The 20,205-nt window shown below is 40.1% G+C and overlaps 1 protein-coding gene and 5 non-coding genes across 6 annotated transcripts in view; all 6 read left to right on the plus strand.

Annotated features, from left to right (window-relative positions):
• The window catches only part of LOC133444527 (leucine-rich repeat-containing protein 3-like), an 89,393-nt gene extending 84,827 nt beyond the window's left edge, over positions 1-4,566 (plus strand). Inside the window, exons 5-7 of the mRNA XM_061722367.1 lie at positions 1,417-1,596; positions 2,535-2,595; positions 4,314-4,566. Of these exons, the coding sequence (XP_061578351.1) occupies positions 1,417-1,596; positions 2,535-2,595; positions 4,314-4,534 (462 nt within the window). The 3' untranslated portion in view covers positions 4,535-4,566. The remainder of the gene's footprint in view (positions 1-1,416; positions 1,597-2,534; positions 2,596-4,313) is intronic.
• A 5,119-nt stretch (positions 4,567-9,685) lies between these two features.
• trnap-agg (transfer RNA proline (anticodon AGG)) lies at positions 9,686-9,757 on the plus strand. Its single transcript has one exon. It is a non-coding gene; the product is annotated as a tRNA-Pro (tRNA).
• Positions 9,758-12,934: 3,177 nt separating this feature from the next.
• On the plus strand, positions 12,935-13,006 carry trnap-ugg (transfer RNA proline (anticodon UGG)). The gene has a single exon. It is a non-coding gene; the product is annotated as a tRNA-Pro (tRNA).
• Positions 13,007-13,851: 845 nt separating this feature from the next.
• trnap-agg (transfer RNA proline (anticodon AGG)) lies at positions 13,852-13,923 on the plus strand. Its single transcript has one exon. It is a non-coding gene; the product is annotated as a tRNA-Pro (tRNA).
• Positions 13,924-14,743: 820 nt separating this feature from the next.
• Positions 14,744-14,815, plus strand: trnap-ugg (transfer RNA proline (anticodon UGG)). Its single transcript has one exon. It is a non-coding gene; the product is annotated as a tRNA-Pro (tRNA).
• Positions 14,816-15,688: 873 nt separating this feature from the next.
• trnap-ugg (transfer RNA proline (anticodon UGG)) lies at positions 15,689-15,760 on the plus strand. The gene has a single exon. It is a non-coding gene; the product is annotated as a tRNA-Pro (tRNA).
• The last annotated feature ends 4,445 nt before the right edge of the window (positions 15,761-20,205 follow it).

Here is a 20,205-nt window from a genome sequence, read left to right on the forward strand (position 1 = left end):
CTTTAGTCCCAAACAACTCAGAGGATAAAACTAAATCACCATCATTCTCAGACATAAATACATAGAAACCTTCATAAACAATACCTGCCTGAAATGACCTTATCTTAGAATTCTGGACCACTTTTCACCTTTATTGTGAAAAACACTATGAAAAAAGTCATAGTAAAAAGAAAAAAGTCAAAATGTCGAGATTAATGTAGAAATACAATTTTAAGAATAAAGTCGAAACTTCGCCTTTTTTCTCAACATTGCAACTTTTTTCTCGACATTTTGACTTTTTTCTCGACATTTCGACTTTTTTATCAAAATTTCAAAATTTTTCTCAACATATCAACTTTTTTCTCGACATTTTGACTTATTTCTCAACATTTCAACTTTTTGGAGGTAGATTTGTTTCTTAATTATTCAATCAAAAAAAAGATTACTTCAATCAAAAAATATATTTTCAATTAAAAAAAATGATTTCAATCAAAAAAAATGTATTTCAATCAAAGAAAAAAGTGTTTTGATGCAAAAAAATATTTGAGACTCAAAAAAATGCATTTGAACACTGTTTTTCTTTTATTGGAAATGTTTTCTTTGATAGAAGTGAAGTTTTTTTGTTTGAAGCAACTTTTTTTATTGAAGTTGTGTTGTTTTGTGTTTGGGCCGTTATTATTATGGGTAGGACATTTGTGTCTTTATCATTTAATCAAAAAAGAAGTTTCTTCAAAAGTAAAAAAAATATTTTTAATAAAAAAAAAATCACTTCAATTAAAAAAAAACTTTTTCAATCAAAGAAAAAAAGTGATTCAATGCAAAAAACGTTTGAGACACTTTTTTTTGATTGAAAATATTTTTTTCGATTTGAAGTGATTTATTTTTTGATTGAAGTGAAAAAAGTCTTTTTTTTTTTATTGAATCATTTTGACACAAACATCCCACAGTGGGCGGAGCTTCCTTATTGGTCAGACCAGAGTCAGACATGTTTGAGTGACAGGTGTCTACACCAACCACGTCTTTCTGACAAACAAGTTCTGGTCGCCAGCAAGACCTGCGTGAAGATCAACGCAAAACTCAGTGAAAATGTTCTTTGAGTCTCATATTTTTTTTGCATTCAAACACTTTTTTTCTTTGATAGAAATCTTTTTTTTTTATTGAAGTAAAAAACATTTTTTATTGAAAATATATTTTTTGATTGAAGCAATCTTTTTTTGATTGAAAAATTACGAAACAAATCTACACCGGCTGTAATTCTATTCAAACTTCATTCTATTCCATAATTCCATAATTCATTAAATTTTAAAAGATATTGTTTCAACTGAATCTTAAACCAATCTTTTCTCCCTACATGAAATATGAACTGGTATAGAGTTCCAGCCAACCATAGTGATGCGGCGCCGTCCCCCACTTCCTGTTTCCTGTTTCCTGTCCCAGCTGTCCCTCCTGGAACCGGGCTGTTTCTCCGGACTAGCGTCCTCCCTCCGGTACCTGGACCTGTCGTCCAATCAGCTCACAGCGCTGGACCCGGCGGCCCTGGGCCCGATCAGAGCCCGGGCCAACCTGACGCTCAACCCCTGGCACTGCAACTGCAGCATGCAGGTGAGTCCGCCTCCTGTCTGCTCAGGTGAGTCCCGCCTCCCGTCTGCTCAGGTGAGTCCCGCCTCCCGTCTGCTCAGGTGAGTCCCGTCTGCTCAGGTGAGTCCCGTCTGCTCAGGTGAGTCCCGTCTGCTCAGGTGAGTCCCGTCTCCCGTCTGCTCAGGTGAGTCCCGTCTGCTCAGGTGAGTCCCGTCTGCTCAGGTGAGTCCCGTCTGCTCAGGTGAGTCCCGCCTCCCGTCTGCTCAGGTGAGTCCCGTCTGCTCAGGTGAGTCCCGTCTCCCGTCTGCTCAGGTGAGTCCGCCTCCTGTCTGCTCAGGTGAGCCCCGTCTGCTCAGGTGAGTCCCGTCTCCCGTCTGCTCAGGTGAGTCCCGTCTGCTCAAGTGAGTCCGCCTCCCGTCTGCTCAGGTGAGTCCCGTCTGCTCAGGTGAGTCCCGTCTGCTCAGGTGAGTCCCGTCTGCTCAGGTGAGTCCCGTCTGCACAGATGAGTCCCGTCTCCCGTCTGCTCAGGTGAGTCCCGTCTGCTCAGGTGAGTCCCGTCTGCTCAGGTGAGTCCCGTCTGCACAGGTGAGTCCCGCCTCCCGTCTGCTCAGGTGAGTCCCGTCTGCTCATGTGAGGTGCAAAATGGTGCGAAATGTAGAGAAAAAAGTTGAAATGTCGAGAAATATTGACTTTTTTCTCAACATTTCTACTTTTTTCTCGAAATTGTACTTCAACATTAATCTCAACATTTCGAATTTTTTCTCGACATTTCGACTTTTTTTCCGACATTTCAACTTTTTTCTTGACATTTCCACTTTTTTTTCGACATTTCGACTTTTTTCTTCGATATTTTGACTTTTTTCTCGACATTTCGACTTTTTTCTTTGATATTTTGACTTTTTTGAGGTGAGGTGCAGCCGTCGTTGTGAGGCTAACGCTAACCACTTCCTGTCTGCTTCCAGACGGCGATGGCTCAGCTGCAGCTGGACGGGTCTCTGGATAAAGTGATCTGTCAGACATCCGAGCTCCCAAACGCCGGTACGTCCTTTCACTAAACGCTGGACTGGTAGGTCTCCAGACCTCTCGGTCTCTGGGTGTAATCTGATTACTATAATGGTAAATAATGTAGTTTCAATCTTTAATATGTAAAAGTCAGGTTTCATCTCCAAATTCAGTCCAATTTAACTCAGTAACATTTACTCTTCCTTCCTTTTCTGAGGTGGAGGGGGCTGGTTATTCTGCTAGAGGATTAGTTAGGGACTAGTTAGTAGTTTCTGAGGTGGAGGGGGGTGTTGGAGCTGGTTATTCTGCTAGAGGACTAGTTAGGGACTAGTTAGTAGTTTCTGAGGTGGAGGGGGGTGTTGGAGGCTGGTTATTCTGCTAGAGGACTAGTTAGGGACTAGTTAGTAGTCGTGTCAATCCTTAAAAGCACTGGAATCAATCCTCCAATAGTGTAGAACGGGGGTCGGCAACCCGCGGCTCTAGAGCCGCATGCGGCTCTTTAGCGCCGCCCTGGTGGCTCCTGGAGCTTTTTGAAAAATGTTTGAAAATGGAGAAAGATGGGTAGGGGAATATATGTTTTGTGTTAATATGGTTTCTGTAGGAGGACACACACGACACAAACATTCTTAACGTTTTCCAATGCTTTAAAAATGTGTAGAATAAATATTACATTTCAACATTTCTGTTAATGAAGATTTGTACGGAAGAGTATCAGGGCCATGCAGGAGAAAAAATAATTGAGAGAGATTTTTTTTTCATTGTGCACTTCGAGAAAAAAGTCAATGTCGAGATTAATGTTGAAATACAATTTCAAGAATAAAGTCGAAACTTTGCCTTTTTTCTCAACATTTTTACTTTTTTCTTGGCATTTCGACTTTTTTATCAACATTTCGACATTTTTCTCAACATTTTTACTTTTTTCTCAATATTTCGACTTTTTTCTCGACATTTTGACTTATTTCTCAACATTTCAACTTTTTTCTCGACATTTTTACTTTTTTCTTGACATTTCGACTTTTTTATCAACATTTTGACCTTTTTATCAACATTTTTCCTTTTTTTCAACATTTTTACTTTTTTCTCAACATTACGACTTTTTTCTTGAAATTGTACTTCATCATTAATCTCGACATTTCGACTTCTTTCTCGAAGTGTATAATGAAATAATAATCTTCCTCTAAAATATTATTTTTATTTTTCTCCAGCCTGGTCCTAATACTCTTCCATAGATTCGTGTAACAAAAAGAGTCATGTGAAAACACATTAGAATGCTACATTTACAGCCGAGGACCCAGTTCTAACTAATATAGAAACATGCAGCATGTGTTGTCTTCATTCTAAAGCTTATACAAGACTTTTAATTTTTTGCGGCTCCAGACATATTTTTTTTTTGTGTTTTTGGTCCAATATGGATCTAAAACATGTTGGGTTGCCGACCCCTGGGTTAGAAATAGCGGTAGTGCAGTCGCCACAAATATCTGATCTCAGCTGATGGATGGAAACATTTATGAGTTCAATATCATCATCCACTTCTCTGTGTGGACCTCTGGACCTCTTGACATGTCTGCGTCTCTGACGTTAAGACCAAGACCATGAATAGTTAAGGTCAAGACCAAGAGTAGTTAAGGTCAGGACCAAGACTAGTTGAGGTCAGGACCAAGACAAGACCAAGAGTAGTTAAGGTCAAGACCAAGACTAGGTAAGGTCAAGTCAGTCGGTGTCTCTTACGGTCCTGGTTCTGGTTCTGGTTCCAGGAACCGTGGGCCTGCCCCTGGTCCTGCTGGTCCAGGACTGGGACTTGTGCCGGTCGGTGCTCCGCCAGACGGACCTGGTGACGCTGGTCTCAATGCTGCTCTGGTTCCTGCTGCTCGTCTCCTACCTGGTCCACTACATCCGTAGGAACGAGCTCGTCATCCAGCAGCACTTCGACTACCTCAAGTTCCTGGACAGCCGGGACCCGTACCGGCCCAGATGAAGGTTCCTGGGGGACCTGCAGAAGATCCAGGACCTGAGGGACCTTCCAGGCCCCGATGAAGGTTCCTGGGGGACCTTCAGACCCAGGTGAAGGTTCCTGGGGGCACTGCAGAAGATCCAGAACCTGAGGGACCTTCCAGGCCCCGATGAAGGTTCCTGGGGGACCTGCAGACCCAGATGAAAGTTCCTGAGGGACCTTCGGGTTCCTGAGGGACCTTCCAGGCCCCGATGAAGGTTCCTGGGGGACCTGCAGACCCAGATGAAAGTTCCTGAGGGACCTTCGGGTTCCTGAGAGACCTTCCAGGCCCAGATTAAGGTTCCTGAGGGACATCATCTCCCAACATGTTTAATCTGTTTATGGACATTCTACATATGGAACTTTCAAGAATTCATGGTGCGGAACGCAAGACATTAAAAATATGGACCAGATGGATTTTCTGCCGACCTTTATAGAGAATTTTGGAACGAACTCCACCCTATTTTTATGGCAATGGTGAATAACTTCTGTCATAACAAAGCACTCCTGCAATCAATGAATTTAGCACATATTACAGTATTGCATAAAGCTGGTAAAGATCCCTTATATTGTTCTTCATACAGACCTATTAGTCTTTTAGATCATGACTATAAGATCATTACTAAATTATTAGCTAAAAGACTTGAAGATATTTTGCCCAAATTAATAAATCCAGACCAATCAGGTTTCATAAAAGGGAGATATTCCGCTGACAACATAAGGAGACTTTTGAATGTAATAAACCACTTGGACACTGGTGGGAGCCCTTCTCTGCTTTTAGCATTGGATGTGGAGAATGCCTTCGATAGAGTGGAATGAAGTTTCTTGTTCTCTATACTTGTAGCCTGGAATAAAGCAATTTATAAAAACCCTAAAGCAGCTGTTATTACCAATGGGTCCACATCTGATTTCTTTGCACTAACAAGAGGTACGAGACAGGGGTGCCCATTGTCAAGCTCGCTTTTTGCAATTGTGGTAGAAGTATTAGCGTCATCTGTAAGAGACAACAGTAACATTCAAGGTCTCAAAATGAATAACAAAGAACACAAAATATCTTTATATGCACACGACATAATCTTTTACATTAAAGAACCAGAACAATCCTTAGTACATTTATACAGTGAAATAGAGGAATTTGGAAAATACTCAGGATACAAGATACATTTTAATAAATTCAATGCTTGTCTTCTGCATATGACGCCAATAGATACAATGGATAACATTTATCCTTTTAAATGGTCCCCAAAAGGATTCAAATACCTAGGAATAAATATCACACCACGGTTAGAGAACTTGTATAAGGAAAATTATGACCCTTTAATATAAAAGATAAAAGTGATCTGTGTAAATGGGCCACTCTCCCATTATCTCTTCTGGGAAGAATAAATGTAATAAGAATGTCCTTCCAAGACTCAACTTTTTATTTCAAATGTTACCATGTTATCTACCACCAGAATTTTTTAATACCTTGAATAGGTCTATCTCAGAATTTATTTGGAGTAACAAAAAACCCAGGATAAAGTTAGTGACTCTAATGAAACCTGAACCCATGGGAGGTCTAGGTCTTCCCAACCTCCAACATTACTTTTGGTCAGCTCAACTACGAAACATAATATCTTGGTTGTTGGGAATACAGGACTCACAGTGGGTAGAAATGGAAGCTAAATTTGTTGAACCTTTACCATTGAACTCTCTTATATTTATTAAACAATTTAGTAAAATCAGAAATATAAATAATTGCTTCACGATTGTGCACACATTACGAACTTGGAAGGACTGTTCAAAGAAACTGGGTATTACGAACTGGACATCCATATACTCTCCTATTTACTGTAACCCAGATTTAGATAAACATTTAGCCGCAGTTAATATGCAAAACTGGGCACAGTTGGGGATACAGCTATTTAAAGACCTGTTTCAAACAGACATGCAGCTAAAATCATTTATGGAGCTAAAAACAGAATACAGTATCCTAAACACAGATTTTTTTTAAATATTTACAAATGAGAAACATTATACAATCACTGAGAAAATAAAATAAATTAAGATTGGAGTTGTATGAAATAGAAGAATTACTAATAACATCAACCACTATTAAGGGCAAAATAAGCGAAGTATATGACATACTATCAAAGGAATGTCATTCATCTTTTTTACCTTTATTGGAGATCTGGGAAACTGACTTAGCAATTAAATTTGACGAAAACATTTGGCTTAATATCTGTGACAGAACACATTTTCCATTTACAAGTAACAAAATTAAAGAAACCAACATTAAATTAATTCATACATTTTATTTAACACCAGTAAAAATGAATACAATTTCAAATGACAATTCACCAAACTGTCCCAGATGTAAAACCAATAAAGGTACTTTCACGCATATGTTCTGGTATTGTGAAAAATTAAATGGATTTTGGAACTCTATCCACTCATTTACAAAAGCTGCATTGACGACACAATTTGATTTATCCCCAGGTGCCTATTTATTAAATGAACTGCCAGAAATACGAATGGACTCAAAGAAATACAGACTGCTAATTAAGCTGCCCACCTTTGAAATGTTCAAAGAACAAGTAATACAATTCCTCCCATTGGAGAGGCTAACTCTCAAAGGACACGGCCGAGAACAAATGTTCTGTGAACTGTGGTCTCCACTCCTAAATCAGTTAGGGGGAGAAAATATGGACTGACATGACTCACTAAATGAGTTGACCATTTGTCAAAAATGTTGCTCCTATCTCATGTATTCACTGTATTTATTAACCATTGTCTGCGTCTATTTTTTGTCTGTGTTTGGATGGTTTTTTTTTAGTTTTTTTTTCTCTTGTTTTGTTTTGTCAATGCTTGTCGGGGCTCCTATTAAAAAATAATAAAAAGATATTTAAAAAAATAAAATTGAAAATATGGACACATGCCATTGAAAAGGAACTTCTGTCCTCAATAAAAAGGAATTAAAAATTCTTAAAACTTGGTTTGACGTCAATAGGTTGTCAATTTGGAAACCGAAAAAGAACTGTATGGGGATATTACATTAAAAATATATGATTCTGAAAATGAAGGAGTATCTGATATAAAATTCTTAGGGGTTGTTATTGATTGTAAATTAACATGGCAACAACACATTAGATACATAAAAGGAAAGATGGCAAAGTCAATAGCAATCCTGTATAAGTCCAGAAATATATTAAATCATAAAGCACTACATTCAATTTATTGTTCACTAATACTAGCTTATATATGGTATTGTGTGGGAGTTTGGGTTCCACGTATAAGACAACAGTAAATGCTATAGTCCTCTTACAAAAACCAGCCATACGTTTTATTAATAGGGTGGGAATATACAAATACATACAAATCCATTGTTTATAAAATCCCATGTTAGGACATTTTATGATTTGGTTTGCTATAAAATAATGCAAATAATGTATAAAGCTAAATTAAAGTTACTCCCTGTCTGTGTACAACTGTTTTTCCCAATAGATGAGTCAAGATATAATTTGCGTGATGTTTTTAAATTTGTTGTACAAAAAGCTAGAAGGTTTGTAGAGCAATCTTTGAAAGCTCCAAATGTTAATGTTTATTTGTTTTTGTTTGTAGCCGTTCTCTGATATTTATATAAAAAAAATGTCTTTACTACTATGTATGTAAACCTTATTGGTCCTTTTTGTTTGTACGTAGGACAGGCATTAATATAAGCACTTTGCTTCTGCCTTTTCAGTCACTATTTTTTCGATAATGTTTGTGTTGATAATGCTTGTAGTGGGATGTGACTGAATAAAGAATTTCAAAACGTCTGAAAGCTCTGAGGCCATACAATGTGCAACACTCTTAAAAAACCCTGTTGCCAGAGTATCAAGGCAGCAAGTGGTGGAATTCAGGTGGTGTATGATGTCAGCCAGGTTCCTATGAGTAATTAGAGAGAATTGTGTCCAGGTTTCTCTCATTGGACACAGAGGTGGAATATATCCTGTGTCTACCATTGAAACACTGACTGACTGTCTGATTTTCTCAACTTTGTCGCAGAAATTAGTGTACTCTGCAATGCAGTCAGTCATCGAATTGATGTTGTTTCCATGGAGATGGTCCCAATCTAACACAGTCTCACAGTCAGACTCACATGTCAACAGCCCTACTTGAGTTTCTAAATGTTGATGATGATGTGACATGGGTCTTTGGTTTTTTAATTTAGAAAAACATTTTATGTGTTGCTAGTTATGAGTTTTGTGGCTCGTTGGTCTAGTAGTATGATTCTCGCTTAGGGTGCGAGAGGTCCCGGGTTCAATTCCCGTACGAGCCCCAGTGACTTATGTAACTTGTAGTTTTCTCCATCAAGTAGCAAAACTCATAGGACTTCAACCAGGCCAGAAAGTCTCATCAAGTTCTTCAACCGGCTATCAAGGTATTATGGTCAACCATGTCAAATGCAGCACTGTGAGACCACGATTGAAGTGTTTCCAATATCCGTATTGGAGCAGATGTCATTACGGACTTGAACTAGAACTGTCTTTGTGCTGGGATGTGGAAACTTGACTGGAGAACATCATAACACTTATTTAATGTTAGGAGTTTGTACACATGTTGAGAAACAGCTTTTTCTATGATTTTACTAAGAAAGGGGAGGTTTGATACGGGCCTATAGCTGTTCATAAATGACTCTCTAGACTGGCACAGAGGAACAATACCTGAACGATGAGACTTATTCAAAACGTCTGAAAGCTCTGAGGCCATACAATGTGCAACACTCTTAAAAAACCCTGTTGCCAGAGTATCAAGGCAGCAAGTGGTGGAATTCAGGTGGTGTATGATGTCAGCCAGGTTCCTATCAGTAGTTAGAGATAATTGTGTCCAGGTTTCTCTCATTGGACACAGAGGTGGAATATATCCTGTGTCTACCATTGAAACACTGACTGACTGTCTGATTTTCTGAACTTTGTCACAGAAATTAGTGTACTCTGCAATGCAGTCAGTCATCGAATTGATGTTGTTTCCATGGAGATGGTCCCAATCTAACACAGTCACACTCACATGTCAACAGCCCTACTTGAGTTTCTAAATGTTGATGATGATGTGACATGGGTCTTTAGTTTTTTAATTTAGAAAAACTTTTTATGTGTTGCCAGTTATGAGTTTTGTGGCTCGTTGGTCTAGTAGTATGATTCTCGCTTAGGGTGCGAGAGGTCCCGGGTTCAATTCCCGGACGAGCCCCATTGACTTATGTAAGTTGTAGTTTTCTCCACCAAGTAGCAAAACTCATAGGACTTCAACCAGGCCAGAAAGTCCCACCTAGTTCTTCAACCGGTCTATCAAGGTATGATGGTCAACCATGTCAAATGCAGCACTGTGAGACCACGATTGAAATGTTGCCACGAAAGGCAACATTGTTTTTTTTATTTAGAAAAACATTTTATGTGTTGCCAGTTATGAGTTTTGTGGTTCGTTAGACCAAGGGTTCCCAACCTTTTTTGAGCCAAGGACCAGCAGAAGTATAAACAAAAAGCTCAGGGACCGGTTGACAATTTATGTCAATTTTAATAAACATTTTAGAAAAAAACTATGCATTTTAAAATGCAGGCTCTCATCAGCAACGTTAGCTGATGTTGTGGCCTTTAAAACTTGCTTTTGCAAATGTAACTCACGTTTTTTCCTTTCGAAAAAATCCACTGGTTTGTCTTTGAGAGAAGGATGTTTTGTATTTAAGTGTCTTTGAAGCTTGGATGGCTTCATTGCTTCGTTGGCGAGCGTTTCTCCACATAAAATACATAGTGGGTTTGGCGCCTCCAAATCGCCCGTTGCAACAAATCCGTATTTTATATACATAATGTCGTACTTGCGATTAAAGCTTTTACTTTTCTTTTTGGTAGGATTTTCTACTTGTTCATCACCATTTCTTTTACTCGAACAACCAGTAAAGAAACGGCTCATGGAGGTTTGCTGAGGTCCGCTCATCTCTGCAGCTGACTGTACCTAACCTGCATACAGCACCTGTGCATGGCGCTGTTCAGTCCAGTCGGGTACCAGAACTTATTGTCCGCCAAGCCATGACAGGGCTGCCACTCAAAGAAACACATTTCGATTTATACAAGTTTTGGATGAAATTATATGACAAAAAAATGCAAAAATTGTTTTCTTAAATTTAGTATGAGGTTGCTTTAATTATGTGGCAAATGATAATAAACACGAGAAAGATGGGAAAAATAGATATTTTATTCAACTTTGCTGCTGTTCATACAAAAAGTAAATAAAAAACAACAATTTTTTTTCAAAGATTTTCACTTGAAATAAGTAGAAAAATCTGAGATTTTTTTGCTTGTAATGAGAAGATAAATCTTGTTCCACTGGCAGATTTTCCTACTTATTTCAAGTGAAAATTGACTTGAAACAGGTGAAAATGGTAAAATGAGTTATTTTTCTGGTGTTATTTTTCTGGTGATGACTCTAAATGTTGAAATAGCAGTAAAACCACATTCATTGATGAAATGACATAAGGGATGGAAAGGAGGGATGGAGGTTTTACAGGGGGATGATTTGGACTTTTTTAATTTCAGGGGGGATGATTCTGACCGTTTTTATTTCAGGGGGGGGATGATTCTGACCGTTTTTATTTCAGGGGGGGATGATTTGGACCGTTTTTATTTCAGGGGGGGGATGATTTGGACCGTTTTTATTTCAGGGGGGATGCTGGCTTTAGTTCTTCTGAGGAGGAGACGAGCAGCAGCAGCAAGGAGGGTCCATGAAATCCTCATGAGAAGACTTGAGAAGATTTGGGGGAATCCAGGCTCGTTGGAGCTACAGCTCCATGATAACCAGGTCTACTTCAGATTGAACAGGGAGCAGTTTGACAGCCTGTTTTGGAGTGGGTCCTCAGCAGGATGACAACCACCTTCTCTCCTATTGGTCGCACCGAGATGCCCTAAAAGCGCGATGAAATTAAAAAATGTTCAATTCAGACGCAGGCAGGTGAAACGCCCGTGGCAGGTGGCCTCTCGCGCGCCGCCAAGCTCGCCAGCAGAGCGGTCCACTCTTGTGCCGCGGTAGCACATACACAATGAATGGGAAAGCCGGCGGCGGTCCCGCTTTGCGCCCTCTATGTGAAAGGGGCTTAATACTGTTGGCCCGTGAAGGTTACATTTGGCCCCATAATGGCCCCTGTTTCAGAAAAATCCTAGAACCGCCAGTGCCAAGTTTTGTTACCCGCAACTGCGCTGAGACGCAAAAAAAAGAAAAGCTGCTGAGACCCTGTCGTGCAGCGCTGCTCTCGGCAGAGATTGTATGAGGTGAAGTGAAGTGAGATGCCTCACTCCATTGGGAAAAAAACGTCTGGTGACAATTTTGATTATCGCTTTTTTGTCGACAACGTCGGCGAATCATTGCAGCCCTAATTATGATCGGAACACAAGCCATTCCACGGCCCGGTAGTAACGGCTCTACGGACCGGTACCGGTCCGGGGACTGGTGGTTGGGAATCACGGCGTTAGACTAGTAGTATGATTCTCGCTTTGGGTGCGAGAGGTCCCGGGTTCAATTCCCGGACGAGCCCCAGTGACTTATGTAAGTTGTAGTTTTCTCCACCAAGTAGCAAAACTCATAGGACTTCAACCAGGCCAGAAAGTCCCACCTAGTTCTTCAACCGGTCTATTAAGGTATTATGGTCAACCATGTCAAATGCAGCACTGTGAGACCACGATTGTAATGTTGCCACTATCCGTATTGGAGCAGATATCATTATGGACTTGAACTAGAACTGTCTTAGTGGTGGGATGTGGAAACTTGACTGGAGAACATCAGAACACTTATTTAATGTAAGGAGTTTGTACACACGTTGAAAAACAGCTTTTTTATGATTTTACTAAAAAAGGGGAGGTTTTATACGGGCCTATAGCTGTTCATAAGTGACTCTCTAGACTGGCACAGAGGAACAATACCTGAAAGCTGAGACTTATTCAAAACGTCTGAAAGCTCTGAGGCCATACAATGTGCAACACTCTTAAAAAACCCTGTTGCCAGAGTATCAAGGCAGCAAGTGGTGGAATTCAGGTGGTGTATGATGTCAGCCAGGTTCCTATGAGTAATTAGAGAGAATTGTGTCCAGGTTTCTCTCATTGGACACAGAGGTGGAATATATCCTGTGTCTACCATTGAAACACTGACTGACTGTCTGATTTTCTCCACATTGTCGCAAAAATTAGTGTACTCTGCAATGCAGTCAGTCATCGAATTGATGTTGTTTCCATGGAGATGGTCCCAATCTAACACAGTCTCACAGTCACACTCACATGTCAACAGCCCTACTTGAGTTTCTAAATGTTGATGATGATGTGACATGGGTTTTTGTTTTTTTTAATTTAGAAAAACATTTTATGTGTTGCCAGTTATGAGTTTTTTGGCTCGTTGGTCTAGTAGTATGATTCTCGCTTTGGGTGCGAGAGGTCCCGGGTTCAATTCCCGGACGAGCCCCAGTGACTTATGTAAGTTGTAGTTTTCTCCACCAAGTAGCAAAACTCATAGGATTTCAACCAGGCCAGCAAGTCCCACCTAGTTCTTCAACCGGTCTATCAAGGTATTATGGTCAACCATGTCAAATGCAGCACTGTGAGACAACGATTAAAATTTTGCCACCATCCGTATTGGAGCAGATGTCATTACGGACTTGAACTAGATCTGTCTTAGTGCTGGGATGTGGAAACTTGACTGGAGAACATCAAAACACTTATTTAATGTTAGGAGTTTGTACACATGTTGAAAAACAGCTTTTTCTATGATTTTACTAAGAAAGGGGAGGTTTTATAAGGGCCTTTAGCTGTTCATAAGTGACTCTCTAGACTGGCACAGAGGAACAATACCTGAAAGCTGAGACTGATTCAAAACGTCTGAAAGCTCTGAGGCCATACAATGTGCAACACTCTTAAAAAACCCTGTTGCCAGAGTATCAAGGCAGCAAGTGGTGGAATTCAGGTGGTGTATGATGTCAGCCAGGTTCCTATGAGTAGTTACAGATAATTGTGTCCAGGTTTCTCTCATTGGACACAGAGGTGGAATATATCCTGTGTCTACCATTGAAACACTGACTGACTGTCTGATTTTCTCAACTTTGTCACAGATATTAGTGTACTCTGCAATGCAGTCAGTCATCGAATTGATGTTGTTTCCATGGAGATGGTCCCAATCTAACACAGTCTCACAGTCAGACTCACATGTCAACAGCCCTACTTGAGTTTCTAAATGTTGATGATGATGTGAGATGGGTCTTTGGTTTTTTAATTTAGAAAAACATTTTATGTGTTGCTAGTTATGAGTTTTGTGGCTCGTTGGTCTAGTGGTATGATTCTCGCTTAGGGTGCGAGAGGTCCCGGGTTCAATTCCCGGACGAGCCCCAGTGACTTATGTAAGTTGTAGTTTTCTCCACCAAGTAGCAAAACTCATAGGACTTCAACCAGGTCAACCCGGTCTATCAAGGTATTATGGTCAACCATGTAAATGCAGCACTGTGAGACCACGATTGAAATGTTGCCACTATCCGTATTGGAGCAGATGTCATTACGGACTTGAACTAGAACTGTCTTAGTGCTGGGATGTGGAAACTTGACTGGAGAACATCAAAACACTTATTTAATGTTAGGAGTTTGTACACACGTTGAAAAATAGCTTTTTGTATAATTTTACTAAGAAAGGGGAGGTTTTATACGGGCCTATAGCTGTTCATAAGTGACTCTCTAGACTAGCACAGAGGAACAATACCTGAAAGCTGAGACTTATTCAAAACGTCTGCAAGCTCTGAGGCCATACAATGTGCAACACTCTTAAAAAACCCTGTTGCCAGAGTATCAAGGCAGCAAGTGGTGGAATTCAGGTGGTGTATGATGTCAGCCAGGTTCCTATGAGTAATTAGAGAGAATTGTGTCCAGGCTTCTCTCATTGGACACAGAGGTGGAATATATCCTGTGTCTACCATTGAAACACTGACTGACTGTCTGATTTTCTCAACTTTGTCGCAGAAATTAGTGTACTCTGCAATGCAGTCAGTCATCGAATTGATGTTGTTTCCATGGAGATGGTCCCAATCTAACAAAGTCTCACAGTCACACTCACATGTCAACAGCCCTACTTGAGTTTCTAAATGTTGATGATGTGACATGGGTATTTGGTTTTTTAAGTTAGAAAAACATTTTATGTGTTGCCAATTATGAGTTTTGTGGCTCGTTGGTCTAGTAGTATGATTCTCGCTTTGGGTGCGAGAGGTCCCGGGTTCAATTCCCGGACGAGCCCCAGTGACTTATGTAAGTTGTAGTTTTCTCCACCAAGTAGCAAAACTCATAGGACTTCAACCAGGCCAGAAAGTCCCACCGTGTTCTTCAACCAGCCAGAAAGTCCCACCTAGTTCTTCAACCGGTCTATCAAGGTATTATGGTCAACCATGTCAAATGCAGCACTGTGACACCACGATTGAAATGTTGCCACTATCCGTATTGGAGCAGATGTCATTACGGACTTGAACTAGAACTGTCTTAGTGCTGGGATGTGGAAACTTGACTGGAGAACATCAAAACACTTATTTAATGTTAGAAGATTGTACACACGTTGAAAAACAGCTTTTTCTATGATTTTACTAAGAAAGGGGAGGTTTTATACGGGCCTTTAGCTGTTCATAAGTGACTCTCGACTGGCACAGAGGAACAATACCTGAAAGCTGAGACTTATTCAAAACGTCTGAAAGCTCTGAGGCCATACAATGTGCAACACTCTTAAAAAACCCTGTTGCCAGAGTATCAAGGCAGCAATTGGTGGAATTCAGGTGGTGTATGATGTCAGCCAGGTTCCTATGAGTAATTAGAGAGAATTGTGTCCGGGTTTCTCTCATTGGACACAGAGGTGGAATATATCCTGTGTCTACCATTGAAACACTGACTGACTGTCTGATTTTCTTAACTTTGTCGCAGAAATTAGTGTACTCTGCAATGCAGTCAGTCATCGAATTGATGTTGTTTCCATGGAGATGGTCCCAATCTAACACAGTCTCACAGTCACATTCACATGTCAACAGCCCTACTTGAGTTTCTAAGTGTTGATGATGATGTGACACGGGTCTTTGGTTTTTTAATTTAGAAAAACATTGTATGTGTTGCCAGTTATGAGTTTTGTGGCTCGTTGGTCTAGTAGTATGATTCTCGCTTTGGGTGCGAGAGGTCCCGGGTTCAATTCCCGGACGAGCCCCAGTGACTTATGTAAGTTGTAGTTTTCTCCACCAAGTAGCAAAACTCAAAGGAATTCCACCAGGACAGAAAGTCCCACCTAGTTCTTCAACCTGTCTATCAAGGTATTATGGTCAACCATGTCAAATGCAGTACTGTGAGACCACGATTGAAATGTTGCCACTAAAGGCAACATTGTTTTTTTAATTTAGAAAAACATTTTATGTGTTGCCAGTTATGAGTTTTGTGTTTGATTAACCATTGTAGCAGGGTAGCTATAATCCTCAATGGAATCGGGCAGTGGATTTTGGTTTGTTTTAGGCTTAACAAGCGGTTCTTCAGAAGGAGAGTGTGTGTGGAGTCACATCTCGATGTCACAGTATAATTGTCTCGTTTGTGGGGGTTTGTGACAGGTGCAGTGCTCCTAAGAGGAATTGAAGTTCAAAATGTAACAGGTGTCACATGAAGCAATAGGTTTTGTTTGTGGTATTTGAAAGGTTATCTGTCTTGTTCCTGTGACAGATATGAGTGTCTTGGCATGTACAATGCATCTGCTTCTGGGCTTTCCTTCCCTGCGTTGTTTCTTACAATGGCTCCGACGAGGAGCCACAGGAAGAAGAAGGAATCGGCTGGTTTCCAGTGCATGGTCGAGGAGTTGTGTTCTTGCAGTGGGATGCGTGGATCCAGCTTAGACGCCCCTCATACTTGACTCCAGTGTCGGTGGTGAGCCTTGGACCAGCGAGGTTTTCTCTGACACAAACCCAGTCTCCGGGTTGGAAGTTTATGGCATGGTTTGCCACTAGGAGGAGACTGGACAGCGTTTACTTTTCTGTGGATTGACTGAACGGCAGAGGTTAGAGTAGAGCAAAATTATATTGTGGATTCATCCATGGCATGGAAGTCCATCTTCTTCATATATAGAACTGAATTGCTTGGTATGGTTATAGGTCTACCCGTAATCCTTTCATGAGGCGTGAGTTTATGCTTCCTAATGGCTGTTGACGGGTGTCAACATTGTCCATTTAAGTCCAGTTTAAAAATTCTCTACACATACAAGAACATTTACATACAAGAACATTTTCATATCCCTCACATTTTGGTATATGAATAAAGTCTATTTGCAGAGCTTCACAAAGGTCACAGTGGGGGGAAGTGTTGATAATGTTTGTAATATTTTTTCATAGGATGCAAATCTTGGAGCTTATCAGTCTTTCAACACTATCTGACACATTCCCCCTTTGCTCACATGTGATCAACTGTGACACGCGTGCTATTCACGGGTACAAGAATGTGGGTGTCACAACGCGGCCGTCGTTGCTGACCCACAAATTATTTACATTTTTACAACCATGGGAATGCTACAATCTGTGTTTCTTCACATCAGTAGTCTCTTTTAAGAGGGCTACATCATTAGGAGAAACCAGGTCGTTAGCGGGTATAGAAGGGCAAAGCTTTTCAGGGACAGGTAAGCCAAATTTGGCAGTTTCCTTTGCTGCATGGTCAGCTGAAGCATTGCCTAGTGACACAGGGTCCTTGGACTGGGTGTGGGCTTCACATTTAACAAAGCAATAGATGAAGGTAGTTGAAAGGCTTCTAACAGTTCACCAATCAATTTACCACGTTTAACGGGTGTCTCCGAGGATGAGATAAATCCTCGGTTCGCCCACAATATATAAAATCGTGTACACAACCAAAAGCATATCTGGAATCTGTATAGATTGTAACAGTTGTACCTTTTGCTAGTTGACAGGCTCTCATCAGTGTATAGTTTCAGCTACTTGGGTGGAGCTGGAGGAGGGCAGGGTGGCGGTTTCAACAATTAAGAATTATCAACAATTGTATAACCTGCGTATGGTATTCCACTTTTATAAGCAGATCCGTCAGTGAAGAAAACAAGAAAAGTCAGGACGAGTGTTAAAGACAGAGGTGTCAAAAGTATTCACATTCATTACTCAGGTAGAAGTATAGATATTAGAGTTCAAAAATACTCCTGTAGAAGTTGAAGTATCAACTCAAGTTTTTTTCTCAAGTAAAAGTATAAAAGTACTGGTTTCAAAACTACTTAAAGTATAAAAGTAAAAGTGATATAAGGGGGGAAAGAGCCATTAAGGCTATAAGCCATTGAAAATTAATGAATCTTAGTATAATGCAAATATATTAAAGAACCATATATGTGCACTATTGAGCATTAACATGTGTTTCAGAGAGCAGACACGTACAAACCAATAGGGTGTCGGAATGGTATTATGTTTATACTTCTCATCCAATCACAACCAAATTCACTCTCTCCGGATGGCACAATTTAACTGGATAGTTTTTTTTAAAAAGGCCGAAATGAAATAGAGTAACGAGGCTGTTTTTAAAATGTAAGGAGTAAAAAGTAAAAAGTCGTCTGAAAATAATTACTCCAGTGAAGTATCGATAACCAAAATTTCTACTTAAGTAAGGTAATGAAATATTTGTACTTTGTTACTTGACACCTCTAGTTAAAGATTAGTTGGACATGCTTTCAGAAAAGCTTATAGACACTATAGTTGGCTCACAGACAGATTTCCATGCGCTTACATGATGAAGTTACCATAGGCAGGATAAGATTTGGCTCACCAGCAGTTCTCATTTTCTTTGTTTGAGACGTGTGACGTGGGGCTCTTTTGTTGATTGGTGTGAATTAATTAATTGGCTGGTTCCGCTGCGCCTCCTCTTTGCACTCAACCTGCTGTAGGAAACACTTTTGACAAGCATTAGTATTTTCATACATTTCAGATTCTTTTTTTTCTGCGTTATCCAGCCCTACCCTTTGCTGAGGGCAATTAGCAAATATATTTTGCATGTACCCTGGAGGAAATCCATCAATCTGGTCTCGTGACAGACCAAAATTCTCTTTTGCTGTCAACATTATTTTAGCATAAAGTTCCCTGGGATTATCATCTTTTCCTTGTTTAAGTTTTGTGAGAGGAGTAAAGTCAACCTGTATTACTTCCCTCTGAACTGTTAAGGCAATGAATATTGTAAAAAGGTCTGAGTTTGCTCTGGTGTGATTTTGGCAACAGCTGTGGGATTAAAGGGAATTCTACAAGCATCAAGTACTTTGCGCATCAAGTACTTTACTTTTCAAATCATGTGGCAAAGTTAGTTTAACAGCTGTTTCCTCTAGCCATTTTTGTTTATTTATTTAAAATCTCTTATCATTTAAATGGTTCTCTAATTTCATTTTTGTCTCTGTTGTGTTTTTAAATTCTTCTAGTTGAGCCATCAGCTTTTTTATTTTGATCAGTAAGCGAAGCTATTTGGGATTCTGCATTACGGCGTCTACTTTCATCCCTCCAAAGAGGGAGTTGAAGTGCTTTAGTTATTTTAACCATATTTAATACTAACTAAGTAACAAATAGAACTAACAAATAAAACTATCGGTACCGTAATTACCATACATGTATTTAATAGGATCAGTCAACTCTTTCTCTGACTCTCTTACTGAAAAACTTCCCAAAAACTTTCCATTTTTCTTTCTGTAAGATCCCTCCAAAAAAACTTTCAATTACACTTACTTTTACCCACAAATCACTTGCTAATTCTTCCAACCATCAGTCTACTTCAGAGCATACAAATCATTCCTGTTGATGCAAGGAGAGCGCGGCAGATCCTTGCAGAAATGAAATATACCTCCAAGTATTTTGGGAGAGCAAATCATCCCCACTTATAAAAAAAAAACAGTTCCTCTACATACAGTATATGTCTATTTCTCACAAATATCTCAGTGTTCCAACACTTCTTATGGACCTCAAGTCCTGCATATGCTATAAATCCCACTGGACTATTATTTTGGTACTCAGACCAACCATGGCGTTCTGGCCATTTCTCTCTTTAGTGTTACCCGAGATATTAAACTTTTTTAGAAGAGCGAGTCAAATTCTAAGGCAGGATAAGCATAACCTTTCCCAATAGCCCCTTGCTCACAACCACACAGCGGACTTACCTAAAATTTGAGGATGACATCAACCTTTTATTGGTACTCCAGTCCACAGACTTTCGACAACAACTCAGCAACAATAATTTGGGATTTTGCAAGTGGATCCCTTACCTCTGAAAATTTAGATAGAGTCACTGGTTGTGCCGTTGTTCTGGAAAAGGAGTTCCCATCGAAGGTCTATTGTCATCCGGGTCACAGCACCAAATTGTTGAGGAATTTATCAAAATCAGTTCATAAGTCCGCTCGTGGTATAGTGAGTTTTTATTCAGCCGGCGGTGAGCGGATCTACACAGACGAGTGTCTGGTTGATATGCCGACCCAGAGTGGCTCGACGACAAGACTTTTATACCGTAAATTCAAGGCGTAAAAGGCAGGGAATACACAAGCCAAGTGACAGACAAAAAGTAATTTACAGTTGGATATGATCTGTGGCCAAATGTCCCCATCGGGCATTTGGCATGACTGTCACTAAGTTCCAAATCACCCCATGGGGTGCTCTA

Source organism: Cololabis saira, chromosome 5 (genome assembly GCF_033807715.1).
Source record: "Cololabis saira isolate AMF1-May2022 chromosome 5, fColSai1.1, whole genome shotgun sequence".
Taxonomy (NCBI): Eukaryota; Metazoa; Chordata; class Actinopteri; order Beloniformes; family Belonidae; genus Cololabis; species Cololabis saira.